The 14,323-nt window shown below is 32.0% G+C and overlaps 1 protein-coding gene across 3 annotated transcripts in view; it reads right to left on the bottom strand.

The window, feature by feature from the left end:
• Positions 1-14,323, bottom strand: part of LOC123009501 (autophagy-related protein 16-1) — a 159,128-nt gene that overhangs the window by 6,507 nt on the left and 138,298 nt on the right. For all 3 annotated transcript variants that reach the window (XM_044405874.1, XM_044405873.1, XM_044405872.1), the window contains 3 exons: positions 8,077-8,197; positions 3,874-4,053; positions 3,564-3,648 (listed from right to left, as the gene is read on the bottom strand). In XM_044405874.1, coding sequence (XP_044261809.1) covers positions 3,564-3,648; positions 3,874-4,053; positions 8,077-8,197 — 386 coding nt within the window. The remainder of the gene's footprint in view (positions 1-3,563; positions 3,649-3,873; positions 4,054-8,076; positions 8,198-14,323) is intronic.

Here is a 14,323-nt window from a genome sequence, read left to right on the forward strand (position 1 = left end):
AATTGTAATTGTAATTGTAATTGTAATTGTAATTGTAATTGTAATTGTAATTGTAATTGTAATTGTAATTGTAATTGTAATTGTAATTGTAATTGTTTTTTCGAGGTTGCTTCAGCGGCTAGCAGGTCGCTTTGGTAGCAATAGCTTTACAACCTCCCTCATTAAATCCCTCATAAACTAATTTAAATTCAAGCAAATAAAAACAGAGTTTATAAAGAACTCGTACCACAGAGAAAAATGTAAGGAAGCTGTATCCCAAATTGTAATTCTGTTTAATGTCATTTGTGGCTTTTATTGGCAAAATTTTTGTATTAAAAAAAATAATTATAAAGAAACATATAGAAGATCATCAGTATCATTAAATAGACATAAAAATGTCAAATGTCAAAAAATAAATGTCAAAATTTTTTGACAGAGAATTTTTAAACATTTTTTTCACGTTCCTGATATCTTACTTTACTTCAAATTTTTCTCTGGGGCGCGAGTTCTGACACACCCTGTATAGAATAATTCTTAACTTATAGGCATAAACTTACGAAATAATATTTCTTGCCCAATAGTAACGAATAGTGAAAAAAGTTGTAGTAAAATTCTTTAGTTGAGATATTGCGTTATAAAAACACCACTCAACTTTTAAATTATAAATAGTACCTTAATTTTAAACTCGATAATGAGGATAAAAAAAAGTTACAAGTAAACAATAATGAGTAAAATGCAAAATAAGTTAAGTAAAACCTTCCTTTTTAGAAAAAAATTGGAAAAAAAACTCGAAAAGTTTAAGGATTTTTTTTAAAGTACTCATTTAATATTTTGCAAATTCGTCTCTGGAAAGAAAAGACTTATTTTTTACTTTATTCATTATTGATGTGTTCTTGACATACTATACAGCTTTGATTCCTACATAAAACATAGCTTTAGTTGTTATTATTTTAGTTAAATATTTTATTATTATTAGACAGTATTGTTAAAAATTGTAATAGTTTTGTGCATTTTTTGTTGTCTTGGTATCCTGGTTCGATATCTCGTCTTGTATTTCATCTGTGACCCATTTCGTCGCACACACACGCCGCACCGCCATAAAGCAAAATCCGTCGATGCGAAAATATTGAAATAAATTTATTTCGTTCAGTACATAGGGTCGTCGTGGAATAAGTTGTTTAAAAAGATGTTTATTGGATTCCGACTATTCGGTTGAATGCAACATTACGATCGAACTGGGACTACATCATAGGGTGCGATATTCTGGTTCGATAACGGCGCAGTTTGAGATAGCGACTCAAAGCGAATTGTCGTTATTTCGTCGGGATTAAGGAACGATTGAGCGTATCTACCGAGTCGCTCAAAAGACTGAAAATTCAAAGGAGAAACTCCACCAGATAGAAGCTTTATGAAGCGGCTTTAAAAATACCACTCAGATGCTTTTCCGCAAATATGAATTATCTCGAGTCGGTTTTATTGTCTTCCATCTGGGCGACAAAAGCGACGCCCAGAACTATAAACATACAAACGCCAAGAAAGAAAACTTTATCGGACCAAATCCACATAAAATTAACCCTCGACATGACAGATTTATTTTTATATCAGCAATTGAATTTTATTAGCTTTTTAAACGAGATCGATCACATTGGAAACCTTTTACTCGAATCCTAATGTTTCACAATAGGAATCGAATCGGAGAAACAGATATGATTCGTATGCGTGGACGAAGTTCAATTCAAAGAATCAAGAAATTATTACATTTAAATAAACAATTCCGAGATAATTGCTTGCTTTTATTTGAATTTTTTTTATTAAAGCTAAGCGCGTAATTGAAAAATGGTGGAGGCGCCGGGTCTGCAAATAAATAATTTTTATTCCGAGAGAAAGAAAATAAAACTTACAACTTACGTTAGTATTTTGACTCATTAACTGTACATTAAAGAATTTATAATATATAAACTATATTTGCATTAAATTAATTAGTATTTTCGCGTCCTAACAATAACAATAATGTGCTTTGGAAAATAATATTGACATACAATTAATTCTGGAAACATGTTATTTTAAACAAAAAAACACAAAAACATAAAAATACTGCTGTTTATGTAGTACGTGTGAATAGGAGTAATACACGTAATAAAAATTACTAATTTATATTGACAAGTTTACTCAATAAAAATTTGTTATTCACTGATAACACACTGAGGTGAAAGTAAGATAATAACAATAAACATTGTAATAAATATAAATTATACATAWAATTTTTTTAGCTTCTCATAAAAATTAGTCTTAAAAAAATTACAACAATTAATCAACGATTTTTATTTTCATCAAAAAGATGTTTCTTCGAACTTTGTTAAAATCAGAAAAAATATAAAAAACAACTAATTCTAAAAAACAAATCTCAAAAAAAGATACATTCTAAACCTCGTTATCAGGTTCAGAATCTTTTCTAAAAAAAAATTCATTAAAAAAACAACTAAATATTTTCACTTTGCAACAAAATTTATATTTAAAAATACTGTCGTATACTTTTTTGTATACGCTCCCGAAAACAGCTGTTTTAGGGACTCACTTGAGTCCCTAAAATGAGTCTTTCAATAAAATAGTGCGCAAAACGGTTACTTTAGGTATTCAGTCCCCAAAAACAGTTTTTGCGGACTAAAAAATAAAATTGGTTACTATGGTAACGAAATTTTTTTAATTAGTAAGAGGTGTGAATTCGAGTTTTGGGAGCTTTAACAAAAAAATCTTGTATGCACCACATACGCAAAAGATTTTAGGTGACTCCTTTCATTAAAGACTCGGCTCCTACGTCGCCTCGTCATTAATTACGATTCGTCCCCTAAAACCCTATTTTGCGTACTTGATACATAAATGGCTATTTCTTCTGAAAAACTAGTTATAAGTTAATATCGATCCATTTTTTTAGGCTAATAAATATTCGTGGTTTCATTAACATGCATTAAAAACAAAAATTGAAGCTGATGTAAAATAAAATTTTTTGCTAACTAAAAAAGATTACCTAAACGTTGCTTTTGTAGTTAAATTCGTATAGTAGGTAAAGATAATTTTTGCAAAAAACTGATTAAACTTCAAACAGTGACTTAAAACTGGTTGTTTCAGTAAACAGTATTGAAAATAAATTTGAAGAAAATAACAATGTCTGACTACATCCCACGTTTTATTTTTCGAAAGATATTAAAAATCTAAAAAGTAACAATCTTAAAAAAGCGAAACGAATCCGATATTTATCCGCCTAGAAATAGGAGTTATTATTTATTGCGGGATAAAAAATCATTAAAAGCAATTTGAAAAAAAAAAACAATTTCTATTCGTATGGCTTTAAAAAATCCAATCCTTGTTGGCATTTCCGTAAAATCATCCCAGCCCGAAACCAACATTGTGTAATACCGCAGATAATGACTGTGGTTTGATTCGCTGATCAATAATTATGTTCCGACACGTAGGATGTACCTACAATTTTCGTTTCCTAATCAACGAGAGAAAATTTCATTGCCACTCGGTTACAAAACCACCTTCGCCTTATTAATTACAAATTATTACGAAATTTCTCCACTCACCTGAACGACTTCACCACTTGGTTCATCCTCAGATCTAGTAGTTTTAGTGTGTCGTCTCTCACGCAGCAGATCAGATACTTAGCATCTGCGAAAAGGAAAAAGAAAAGAAAAAATAACATTTAGGGCGTGTCTGGGCGTAAAGAAGTTACGATTTATTTAATTAGGTGACGAAATTTGCATAATTAGTTTACATTAGTGAGTTTTCCGAGGCGCACAATGAACGCGACTCAACACTCGACTTTTACGGCATTAGGACCGAATTTACAATTACAATTAGAGAAGCGCGAGGCACCTGCGAAAGAACACTTACCTCGAGTTAAATCTAAAGATGTCACTTTGCCGTTGAACAGAAAGTTATTGGCACTGGATTCCGAACGAGCGTCCCAGAAACGTATGCTTTTATCGAAGTGGCCGCTGATTATTGTTGAACCGGAACTGTCAACGATCACCAAGTCGTTGCAGCTGGAACCGGCGAACTTAGTCTCTATACCTGCAATAATCAAAAACATGTTGTAATAAAAAATCACCCGAATCGCATAGAATTTTTTTAGCACCGCTGGTTACTGAAGTTAAGTTAAATCAAAATAAAAATAAAAAAGTGCTGTAAAAATATTTTCAAAAGATTGGTGCCGCCTGAAAACCTATTTTCCATTATCATAACCAATCACTTTTCGAAACTGCTTGATTTTCTATTAAATAAATATAAATAAAAAATAATAACAGATAGACAAAAATAATACAAAATAAAAATACTTTTAAGGGTTGATCTGTACTCAGTACTTTTTTTAATAACAATTATTTCCCAAATATACAGGGTGTTTCGACTAAACTCCACAAGTATATAGAGTTTTAACAATAATTCAGGGTGTCAGAACTTGCGCCCCAGAGAAAAATTTCAAAAATGTTTTACAAAATCTATGTCCAAATATTTTGACATTTGACTTTTTTTATGGTTATTTAATGATACATATGATATACAGGCTGTTCGGTCCAAGTTGCCCCGGCTGATAACACCTAAACTTACTTTTTTTTTCAAAAACTAAATTTTCAAATAATACTATTCATTCCTGGCTTTCTTAGAAAATGCATCAATTTTTTTTAGCATATCCGGTGTAGCCGAAAATGATACCAAATTTAGTTTTTCAAATGGAACACCTATGTTTTTTTTGCTCAAAACAATAATAATTGGCATGAAACCACTATTTATTACATTGTACTTTACATAATGCACTCAGAAAACAATTTAAATTTTTGAATTTTATTGCAAATTTTGCAACGTAGGCGGATTTTACTTGTCAAGGTATTCATGCAAAAAGCAATATGCTTAGATACCGTTTAATTGTTAGTTTGACAAAGCCTAATTTGTCAATAAATCTTATTAAGATCTTTAATAATGGATGATATTAATTACGATGAATTGATGGATCAGCTTGAAGTGCATTAAAAATAGAGCAGAAGCTGCAAGACAGTATAGAGAAAAATACCCAAATAGAGTTCACACAAATCGTTGGAAATTTAGTCGAATTGAAAAACAACTGAGACTAATAGGTTCGCTTCTTAAAACTAAAAAACCTGTGGTTCTTAGTGAAGAATAAGAAAATAAAAATCTGAATGTTCTGTTATCAGTCGAAGAAAATCCAAGAGTTTCCATAAGAGAACTCGCTCATCATAACTGACAAATTAGATTTGTCAAACCAACAATTAAACAGTATCCAAGCATTTTTTTATTCACAACTTTCTTTTAAAATTAAAAATCAGACTACGCGACTAATTTCCTTATAAAATTCTAAGATTTAAGATGTTTTCTGATTGCATTGTGTTACGCAAAATGTAATAAATAGTGGTTTACCGTATCTTTCATGTCAATTATTATTGTTTCGAGGAAAAAAAATAGGTGTTCCATTTGAAAAACTAAATTTGGTAGCATTTCCGGCAACACCGGATATGCTAAAAAAATTTGATACATTTACTAACAAACACAATAATGAATATTATTACTTAAATATTTACTTTTTGAAAAAAAGAAGTAAGTTTAGGTGTTATCAGCCGGGGCGACTTGGACCGAACACTCTGTATATGATGATCTTGTATATGTTCTTTTATATTTAGTAAAAATACAAAAATTTTGTCAATAAAAGCCATAAATAACATAAAACAGAGTTGTAATTTAGATACAGTTTCCTTATTTTCTCTTCTAATTGCCTGTAGCAAAAAAACTTGAAAAAATATTTTTCCAAAAGAAATAAATAGAGTCAAATTGCAAAATTTAAACATTCATACCTTCGAAATTGTTATAGGTAGAATTTTTGCTGGGGCGCGAGTTCTGGTGTATTTATGTAAAATTTTCTAATGAATTTTTTATTAGCTATTTATTTTCCTCACCTGAGGATGACCACTTTGTGGTTGAAACGCGTTGTGTTTTTAAATAAAAGTTTGGTGTGACGGGCTAATCTTGTTTTTAAAGTTCATCGTTTCCATACCAAGAAGATCCAAGAAGAAGGATTAGCTATACTGTTTTTTAATAATTGTATTTTTTATTATTTTTTGACATTACAACTTTAGCAAAAGTTAGAAAAAAAGTTACAACAAACTAGTAAAAAACTCAACTCATGTTGTATATTGCTTCTTGCTTTGAACTCAGACGAAGAATTGAGCCTTTAAAGAATCTAAAGATTCTTTTACACAATCACATGTTCATTAAATGTGTTTGATAAACAATAAAATAATCGCAGAATGATTGGCAACTCGCCAACAATAAATATAAAACAAGACATCTGCCGAAGAGAATTAATGACAAGTAATCGAAAAGTTAATAAGCGTAAAAATAATCGCTGACCGAATCTCCGTAAGAGCCAGCAAATGTCAAATAGGGAATGTCATTATTATAACGGAATCGCATAAAATATTGTTGAATATCCAACTAATTACGAAGCATATAATTTATGTAAGTAAGCAAATAGTCGCTCGTTAGTACAAAATATTATTTGTTGTCATGATTTTTTTGTTTATACCGAGAACGAGGTATTTGAAAGATGGGAGAAAAAAGCGGCGTTAACATCTCTATCAGATCTATTAGCGGGCCATAATTACGATCTTTTTTGTTGATGCAATCAGTTTTTTCTCACATAACGCAGACACATGTGATACCAAGCGAATTCAACCGACACCAAATCAGGTCAGTTTTAGGATTTTTCAAATTAATTCGTGTCAACGACATTCCAGTGTTAAAACTAATTAGCAAAGGTCTGACCTATGCTGTGCCCAATATTCAATGCCATAATAGGTAAAATACAGTGGATTTATTTAAAGGAAACAAGGTATTTAATTTAAAAAAAAATATTAATTTTAGTTTCCTCGAGCGGCGAGGACTGTCATTATCGATTTGTACACTCGCATTCCCCGCTGCTGATTACGAGTCATTATCGTTGATGACCACCAATGTCACTTCTTCCCATGGGCTCGCATTTAACATCCCAAACGACATTATAAATCTTTCCACGACCACAAAATCATACGAATTAACTTTAATTATAAACTAGTCGATGAAAAAAAGTGTCAAACCTTTACGAAACTCGAAATTTCCTCATGTAGCAATCACTTAGTGAGAAAGTCAAAATTATATGTTGCTTTAAAGACAGAATCACGAGACTCTCATTTATCGACCGACGTGTTCATTTACAGCTCTGCTCGATTGATTCAGAAAGCAGTAGTTTCTTTGTATCTCAACATGAAAAATTCTCCTCTTTATGGTCACTTGTCTAAAATTTCAAATATTGCATTTTTACGCCTCATTAACGAGCGGTTTCAATTCTAAAAAAGCCGTTAACAATTTATGCGCTCCTTGGAAGAGATTAAACGTTGAAAAGATGTCAGGGGTAACTGTGAGGGTGAGAATAAGGAAGAGCGAATCGATGAATGTTCGTTCACAAATTTTCTTGTCAACGACGCGTCACTAACTTCCCAAAATTGATTTTAAATTAAATTATGAGACGACATTTTTCAACACTTATCTGTACTTTGCATACTTTTGTATGGCCAAGTCGAAGTAGGCGGCGGATTAATGGCTCGAACCACGACGAGTTTAGAATTTGCTTTATAGCCGATAATAATAATAATCAACTTCATAATCATAAATTAGCAAACTCAAAGAAAGGCTCTCTCCGATCACTGGAGAGAGAGTAGATACAAATCGTAAATCAGAATTGCAGAAATTCTTGCCCATATTGTATACAATTAGAAAAGCCTCCTGTGTCCTGAACAACCAATAAAGCTTTATTACGATAAAGGAAGTGGTTTAGTGATAAAACTAAAATTGTTTTTGTAAAATAAGAAAAATGCAAATTTTTTGAAGAATGCTAGTTGAGAGGAGTTGATGCACTCGAGGCCCCTTTTTTGCCGTCGGTGCAATTCTTAGTTCTCCTTAGAAAAAATAATTAGTCCGCCGTTTAGTGATAAGTGTGTACGATAAGACACGCGACCACTTCGACTTAAACACGAACAAGTCTATACTTACAGGCTCTGCTTCTGAGATCCCATATCTTAAGGGTACGATCGTGACTGCCAGTGACGACTTTGGACGCTTCGCCGAGAAACTTGGCCGCCATCACCTTGCCAGAATGTCCAGTCAGCGTGTGCTGCAAATAAAAACGACAAACTTCAACGATTGGATTATCTCGGTCAACCTGAGTAAAGATTGGAAATGTACAGACGAATCGCGATCGCAATACCAAAATGTCACTCGATTTTAAATAAGGCTGTCGTTCCAAGACTACAACTCGTCGTTTTGTAAATCGTCTACAACAGACTCTATTACATCATCGAATTTAGAGAGATGAACAACCCAACCACACGGTAAAATATTAATTAGAACGTGAATAAATATTTAACCTCAATGTAAATGCCAACTCCTACATCATCCTTTGACAACTCCCGCTGTCAGTAATTGATGACTCGGCTTTGATTAGACACTTGAATTAAAGCTCGAATGAAAGAGAAAAACGTTAATAGTTGAGTCGAAACCCATGCCACCACTAACAATAACTATTATATTTCGGAACGGTTCCTTCCCATAGAGTGTGTAATTTCCTGTAAATCGATTGTATGCGAGCTTAGAAAGGAAAAATCAATTGGGAACAATCACTTCTGATGGACTCCAAATTCAGGAAGGTATAAATTACTTTGGCACTTGAACGTGAGTGCTTACGTGTACACTGGGTGGAAATTAACTTTTTCCTTCTATTTTGCCACCACATCAGCTTTTTTCCTTCTCAATGCATTCATAAACAATTGATCTTAAAGCAAATTGAAACAGATATTGAACCAATTTGTTCGTCCGAAAAATTCGGCTATGCCTCTTCAAAAAATCGATATATTGTCTAATATTAGTAATAGTAATAGTGTGAAGTGAAACTTTTAATAAAACTTCTGAAGTGTATATACTTTATATCATATCTCTTCATAAAAATTGCCTTTTTGAAAATAAATTCCACAATTTCCTAAATTGGTTAAAAATAGTTATAAACTTATAGAAAAAAAGTTATAAAAAAATAGTCGGAGTGCTTTCAAAGTTTTAAGGCATTAAAAAATCAGTTAACCTCCAGTGTAGATGTTCAATTTTCTAATAGTTTGTAAAGCAATAAGTTTAGAAAAAACATATTTTTTGGTGTACTTAATAGAAATTGATAACATTGTTTAACGCAAAATAATTAAGAAAAGTGGGACTTTTCTTGTTAGCAACACTTTTCTTGTTAGCAACATCTTTTTTTATTTTATCATCCACGAGGTGAAATAAAGCGTCCGATTTACACTCAAACGAGTTGAATACAACATTTTATTCTTCGAATTAGACTCAACAAGGCTTAAACTTGTTTTAAATCTGTTAAAAATAATCTGACATTTCGTATTGAGAAAGTTTCGCAATCAAAAGTATTTTGCACATTGTGAACATTTATATTTCGTTTTTAAAGCGTCAAACAGTTGGGGAAGTTTTAACAATAAAAACTGTTTTATCATTTTTAAATCAGGCACCGATCAAAATTTTCTGTTAGTGAAAGTGGTTTCAATCTTTGGTCTTAATGGTTGTGGTAGAAGAGAAAAAGACCAAAGAAAGTTAATGACGAGAAGTTTGTTACGACTATCTCAAATACACGGTGTCTCAAAAGTAAACCGCCATACGTCAACCAGTAATAGAAAATGCTATTCTGAGAAAAAAAAGCTTAAATATATTTTATTTTGTACTCAATGTTAAAGAGTGCTTTTATCAACTAATTTCAGTAGATAAAGTAGTCTTTCATCGTCTAGTGAAATAATAGTTATTTATTACACAAGACGATAAAATTGAGAGCAATTGCTCGAAAAGATAATGAAAATTTAATCGTCGTGTACAATATAAAATTTTATTCAATCCTCACGAATTTTGTAGTCAATTTTGTTGATATTTCTAAATGTCAAAGTAAAATTCAACAATGAAATCTAATGTCAAAGATCGTTAGCAACTAACAACCGCAGATATACAACGATGGATGTTGAACAAAAAAACACGATTAAACCCGTCACACCAAACTTTTATTGCAAACACAACGCGTTTCAACCACAAAGTGGTCATCCTCAGGTGAGAATACAAATTTTATATGTTTTTGAAATAAAAGTTTGGTGTGACGGGTTAACTCGTGTTTTTGTTCATCGTTTCCATACCACGAGGATCCAATAAGAAGTAACAACGGATGTATTTTTTATCATCTAGACGATAAAATTTCATTTTAACATGAAGAAAAGAGTAGATAAAATTCAATTTTAACATAGAGGATTGAATAAAGTAATTTTTATCTACTATTTATATTTTATTAACTAATTTCAGTAGATAAAGTTGTCTTTTATCGTCTTGTGAAATAAAGTAATTTTTATCTACTGTTTAAATTCAAGAAACTCGTGAAAAAAGTCCACTCGTGACTTCGTCACTCGTAAACTTAACCTTTTCACTCGTAGATAAACAATTTTTTTATCGTCATGTATAATAAATAACTATTTTTCTATCTTCATTCGTGAAACAGCTACAGCTTAGCAAAGAGTAACAATGTTGTGTTTAATTAAGTTGTCAATGAAATACGAAAAAATCATTTTTCAATTGATTTTTACTGTTTGTGAAAAGCTACAAATTTACAAACAAAATAGTCCCTTGTAAGTTAAAACTTCCAATTTTTATTTCTCGGTGCAAAATTCCATCCAGTTTGGTTATCATGATTTGTCGCTGAATAAAATTATCGGCGCAGCGTTGTTTACTTTGAAGTGTAGCAATAATAAATAATTGTCAAGTGGTACAAACAATGTAAATTGTAATTAAAATTCGCAATTTCCTGATCAACGCATATCGTCAAAAGGTCGCCGGATCAATACCAACAATAAAATAAATTAGCATATTGACAATAATTATAGAGTTCAATTGAACGAACAACGGTAATTATTATCGCTGGAAGAGTAGTGCGGTGGTGGTGTAGAATTGTTTATAGCGTAGAACATCACCATTTAGATAACTGTAGTGTAGACTTAACTGGAGTTAATTAAAATTTTGATATATTACCGGTCGAGTTTTTCCTGTATCAACGCTAGGGGCTTAAAAAATCTAGGAATTCCGATTGGTGAAAAGTGACTCAGGTATAAGTCATAAAGTTTGCTTCCATAATTTAGACCTTCTTTTATCCGTGTTTTACAAGCTAAATAATGAGTTTTATGAGACTTAACGACTGGCTTCTTGCTCTTTATAAAATCTAAAATCGGTTTATGTATGACATATTCTAATAAACGTCTACTTGGAAAATGATATTAGCTTGTTAAGGACGAGGAAAAAACCACTTCGATAGAACTGAAATCGATTAAAATAATCTCCTATCAAGCCAGAATGAAGAAAATAAAATTTTTCCTATTCTCTAGTGAAACGTTGTCGCTGGAGGGACCCAAGAGAGTTTTATTATCCGCTCCAACGGATTACCATAAAGTTTAAATAGCATTTAATTACAATTAACACAACTAGTTACAAAGCTGTTTCGATCTGCAGTTAATGAAACTACATTGCCACTAATTAGCTAGCAGGACTGTGACTAGCGCAAATTCTGACAATAACACTTCAATTATAACCCAGCTTTGATAATTTTATCAGCTAACAAGATTTATATTCGACTTGCATCTCGACAAACCAAAGGTATTTAATATTGAAACATTTTGCATTCCCATTTGTAAGTAGAGTAATAAAAAAACGTTCAGAATGTCATAAAACAAATAAAAAAACTCTTTGCGAATTCCGTCAAGTAATTAAACTCCCGACTCCAAACTCTGACAAAAATCAAATCTGCAGGAACTCCCTTAATGAGCAATAAACAATACCTAACGAGTGAAAAACTGGCCAGTAAATTGCGATAATAGGTAGCCCTCTCGAGTGGGTGGTCAAATCCTCGACCGACACCGTTATTTTATTAATAATCGCCTAATTGCGTTGATATTTTACGATAAGCTCGCATATAATGATAACCATGCGAGTGTGTTATGGGATTGGTCGTGGCCCGGGGGCAGCACGATGCCGGTGTCGAAGGTTAAGACCCGATATGAAAGCAAAACTGTATTCTATTAGTCTCAGGGGTGCACTTACCCCAAATCGCAAAGAATTAAAAAGTTTTCTTTTCTTTCGCGTATCGGAAAAAAGTTTGAGGACTTTGAAAAAGTTTGTGCATTTTCTCTTATGCACTTTATCAAATGATTCAAATGGTGATGAGCACGTAAACTGTTCATTTTGTGGGAACTGAAAACCGACACAAAACTGTAATGTGGCCGACCGCAATGTAATTTTCAGGCGTGTTGTAATGCTGGTCGGCGGTTGCGACGCACTTCCAAATTGAATTTTAATTTCTTATGCCTTTTAAAGCAAGGAGGATTTGTTGCAACACTGACGAGCGCTCGAAAAGGTGTTAGTAATAAGATGAGAAAATTAAATTGGAGAGAAACAAAAATGTTATTGAGTAATCGGGTTTAAGAAACTGAAATTCTTGAGCATTTGCACATATTTATGTTACTCAAATTCCGCAAAGATTAAATTTAAATTTGGTTAAAGAATTGTACGTTCGTCCACTTTTTTGTAAAAACAAAAGTTTTGAAAAACATCAGCAAGCGAATGCAAAATCTTCTCAGTTTCACACTATTGCAATCGATACATTTTCTGGACACTAAAATAAAAAAAAATATTCGAGTAGGTACTTTGGCGAGGAAATAGAAAAGTTTTTTTTTCAAATCATATAAAAATGAGCAAAAATCACTTATTCAAAAAAAATATTATACAAAATCTTAGCATAATAAAATTAAATACCAAATATTAAATAATAGATTCTATTTTATCATTTACATGTACAGTTTTAGTTTAAAGGAGGATGTCCAAAATATAGCAAAATTTTACCTCCGTTTTCACTATCTTCAAAATTCTTGTTGTTATTGAAATTTAAATTAGTTTATCTTTCTGCTTAATTTTTCATATGCATTTTACTTTTGTTCAAAATATATGAAAAAAAAAAGATTGTCCAACCATGTAGTTTGTGCCGATTTATGACAGTATCAACTTGTCATAAAAACGATATCAACATCAATTATTTTCGAAAATGTATTTCTTGTGGTCGTTGCCAAAAAATTAAAAAATTAAAAGTATTATTTTCATAGAAAATTCTAACTTAAAAACACCAAAATATGAAACAATAAATTACGAATCTGAAAGAACAGAAAACTTAAAAACTCAAACGCTGAAGTAATTTTTATTTGTTATTCGTAGAAAGTCATTTCAGGAGCAAACCAAGTTTTCTGTTTTTTGTGTTATATATAAATTTTTCAGCAACAAACTTTATTTTACTCTGGAATATGTGAAAAACCGCATTCAACATTTTACTATGTAAAATGTCAGTTTTATGTCGTGCTTAAGTAGCATCTGTAACGATGACTTTTTGAGAGTAAAGCGTCATTCGTGCGTTTTAACGACATTCGTGAAGAAAACGGCCTGAAGCATACGAATATGTTAACAAAATCAGTTATCGCCTTGTTTAAATTGTAGCTTATCCAAGGTCTTCTAGGTTTTATGCAATTACATTCGTGCGTTTTTCCGGAAAAATCGTTTTTATACGGGGTGTTTCGTGTCGGATAATGATGTGCCGTTGCTTCTGAGAACGAATATATCTTGGTAAAATTGATTTATGTCGACGTTGTGAAATAACTCCGTCTATTGTTGCAATAATAAAGCGTCTCTCTTGCAATTGAAATTACATTTAATTTGAATATCAGCGGTTGGCTGTCAAGGGTACTTATTAGCGTTTATGTACTAATAAATAAATAATGCAGTGATTTATTACATAATGATGTAATTGCGATCATCACTTTATCGAGAGGTATTACCCTGTCGCCATATTTGTGCAAGGCAACGCCATGACGGTGTAATAAATCCCGGAAGTTTTTTCGGATTGCGATTCACCTCGGGTGGAAATTGGTCGGAAAAGGAGAGCAATTAACAGTTTGCAAAAATTCGCAAGAGTACAGTTCCGTTTCTAAATCATCGTTAGCCAATAATTGGCAAAAATCTCCATAAAATATTGTAATCTATTCATGGGGCAGTCGCATTATGATAATTATCTCGCTGCTCTTTTTCCTCTTGTATTGTATTCGAGTTAATGACTTCAACCGAGAGGAAAAAGAAGTGTCGCACTGGTGTCACTCATCTGTCCAATCAATGTGCCCGAGCA

This window comes from Tribolium madens, unplaced genomic scaffold, assembly GCF_015345945.1.
Source record: "Tribolium madens isolate multiple individuals breed KSU strain unplaced genomic scaffold, Tmad_KSU_1.1 Scaffold_7;HRSCAF=85;Tcas5.2_LG10, whole genome shotgun sequence".
Lineage (NCBI taxonomy): Eukaryota > Metazoa > Arthropoda > Insecta > Coleoptera > Tenebrionidae > Tribolium > Tribolium madens.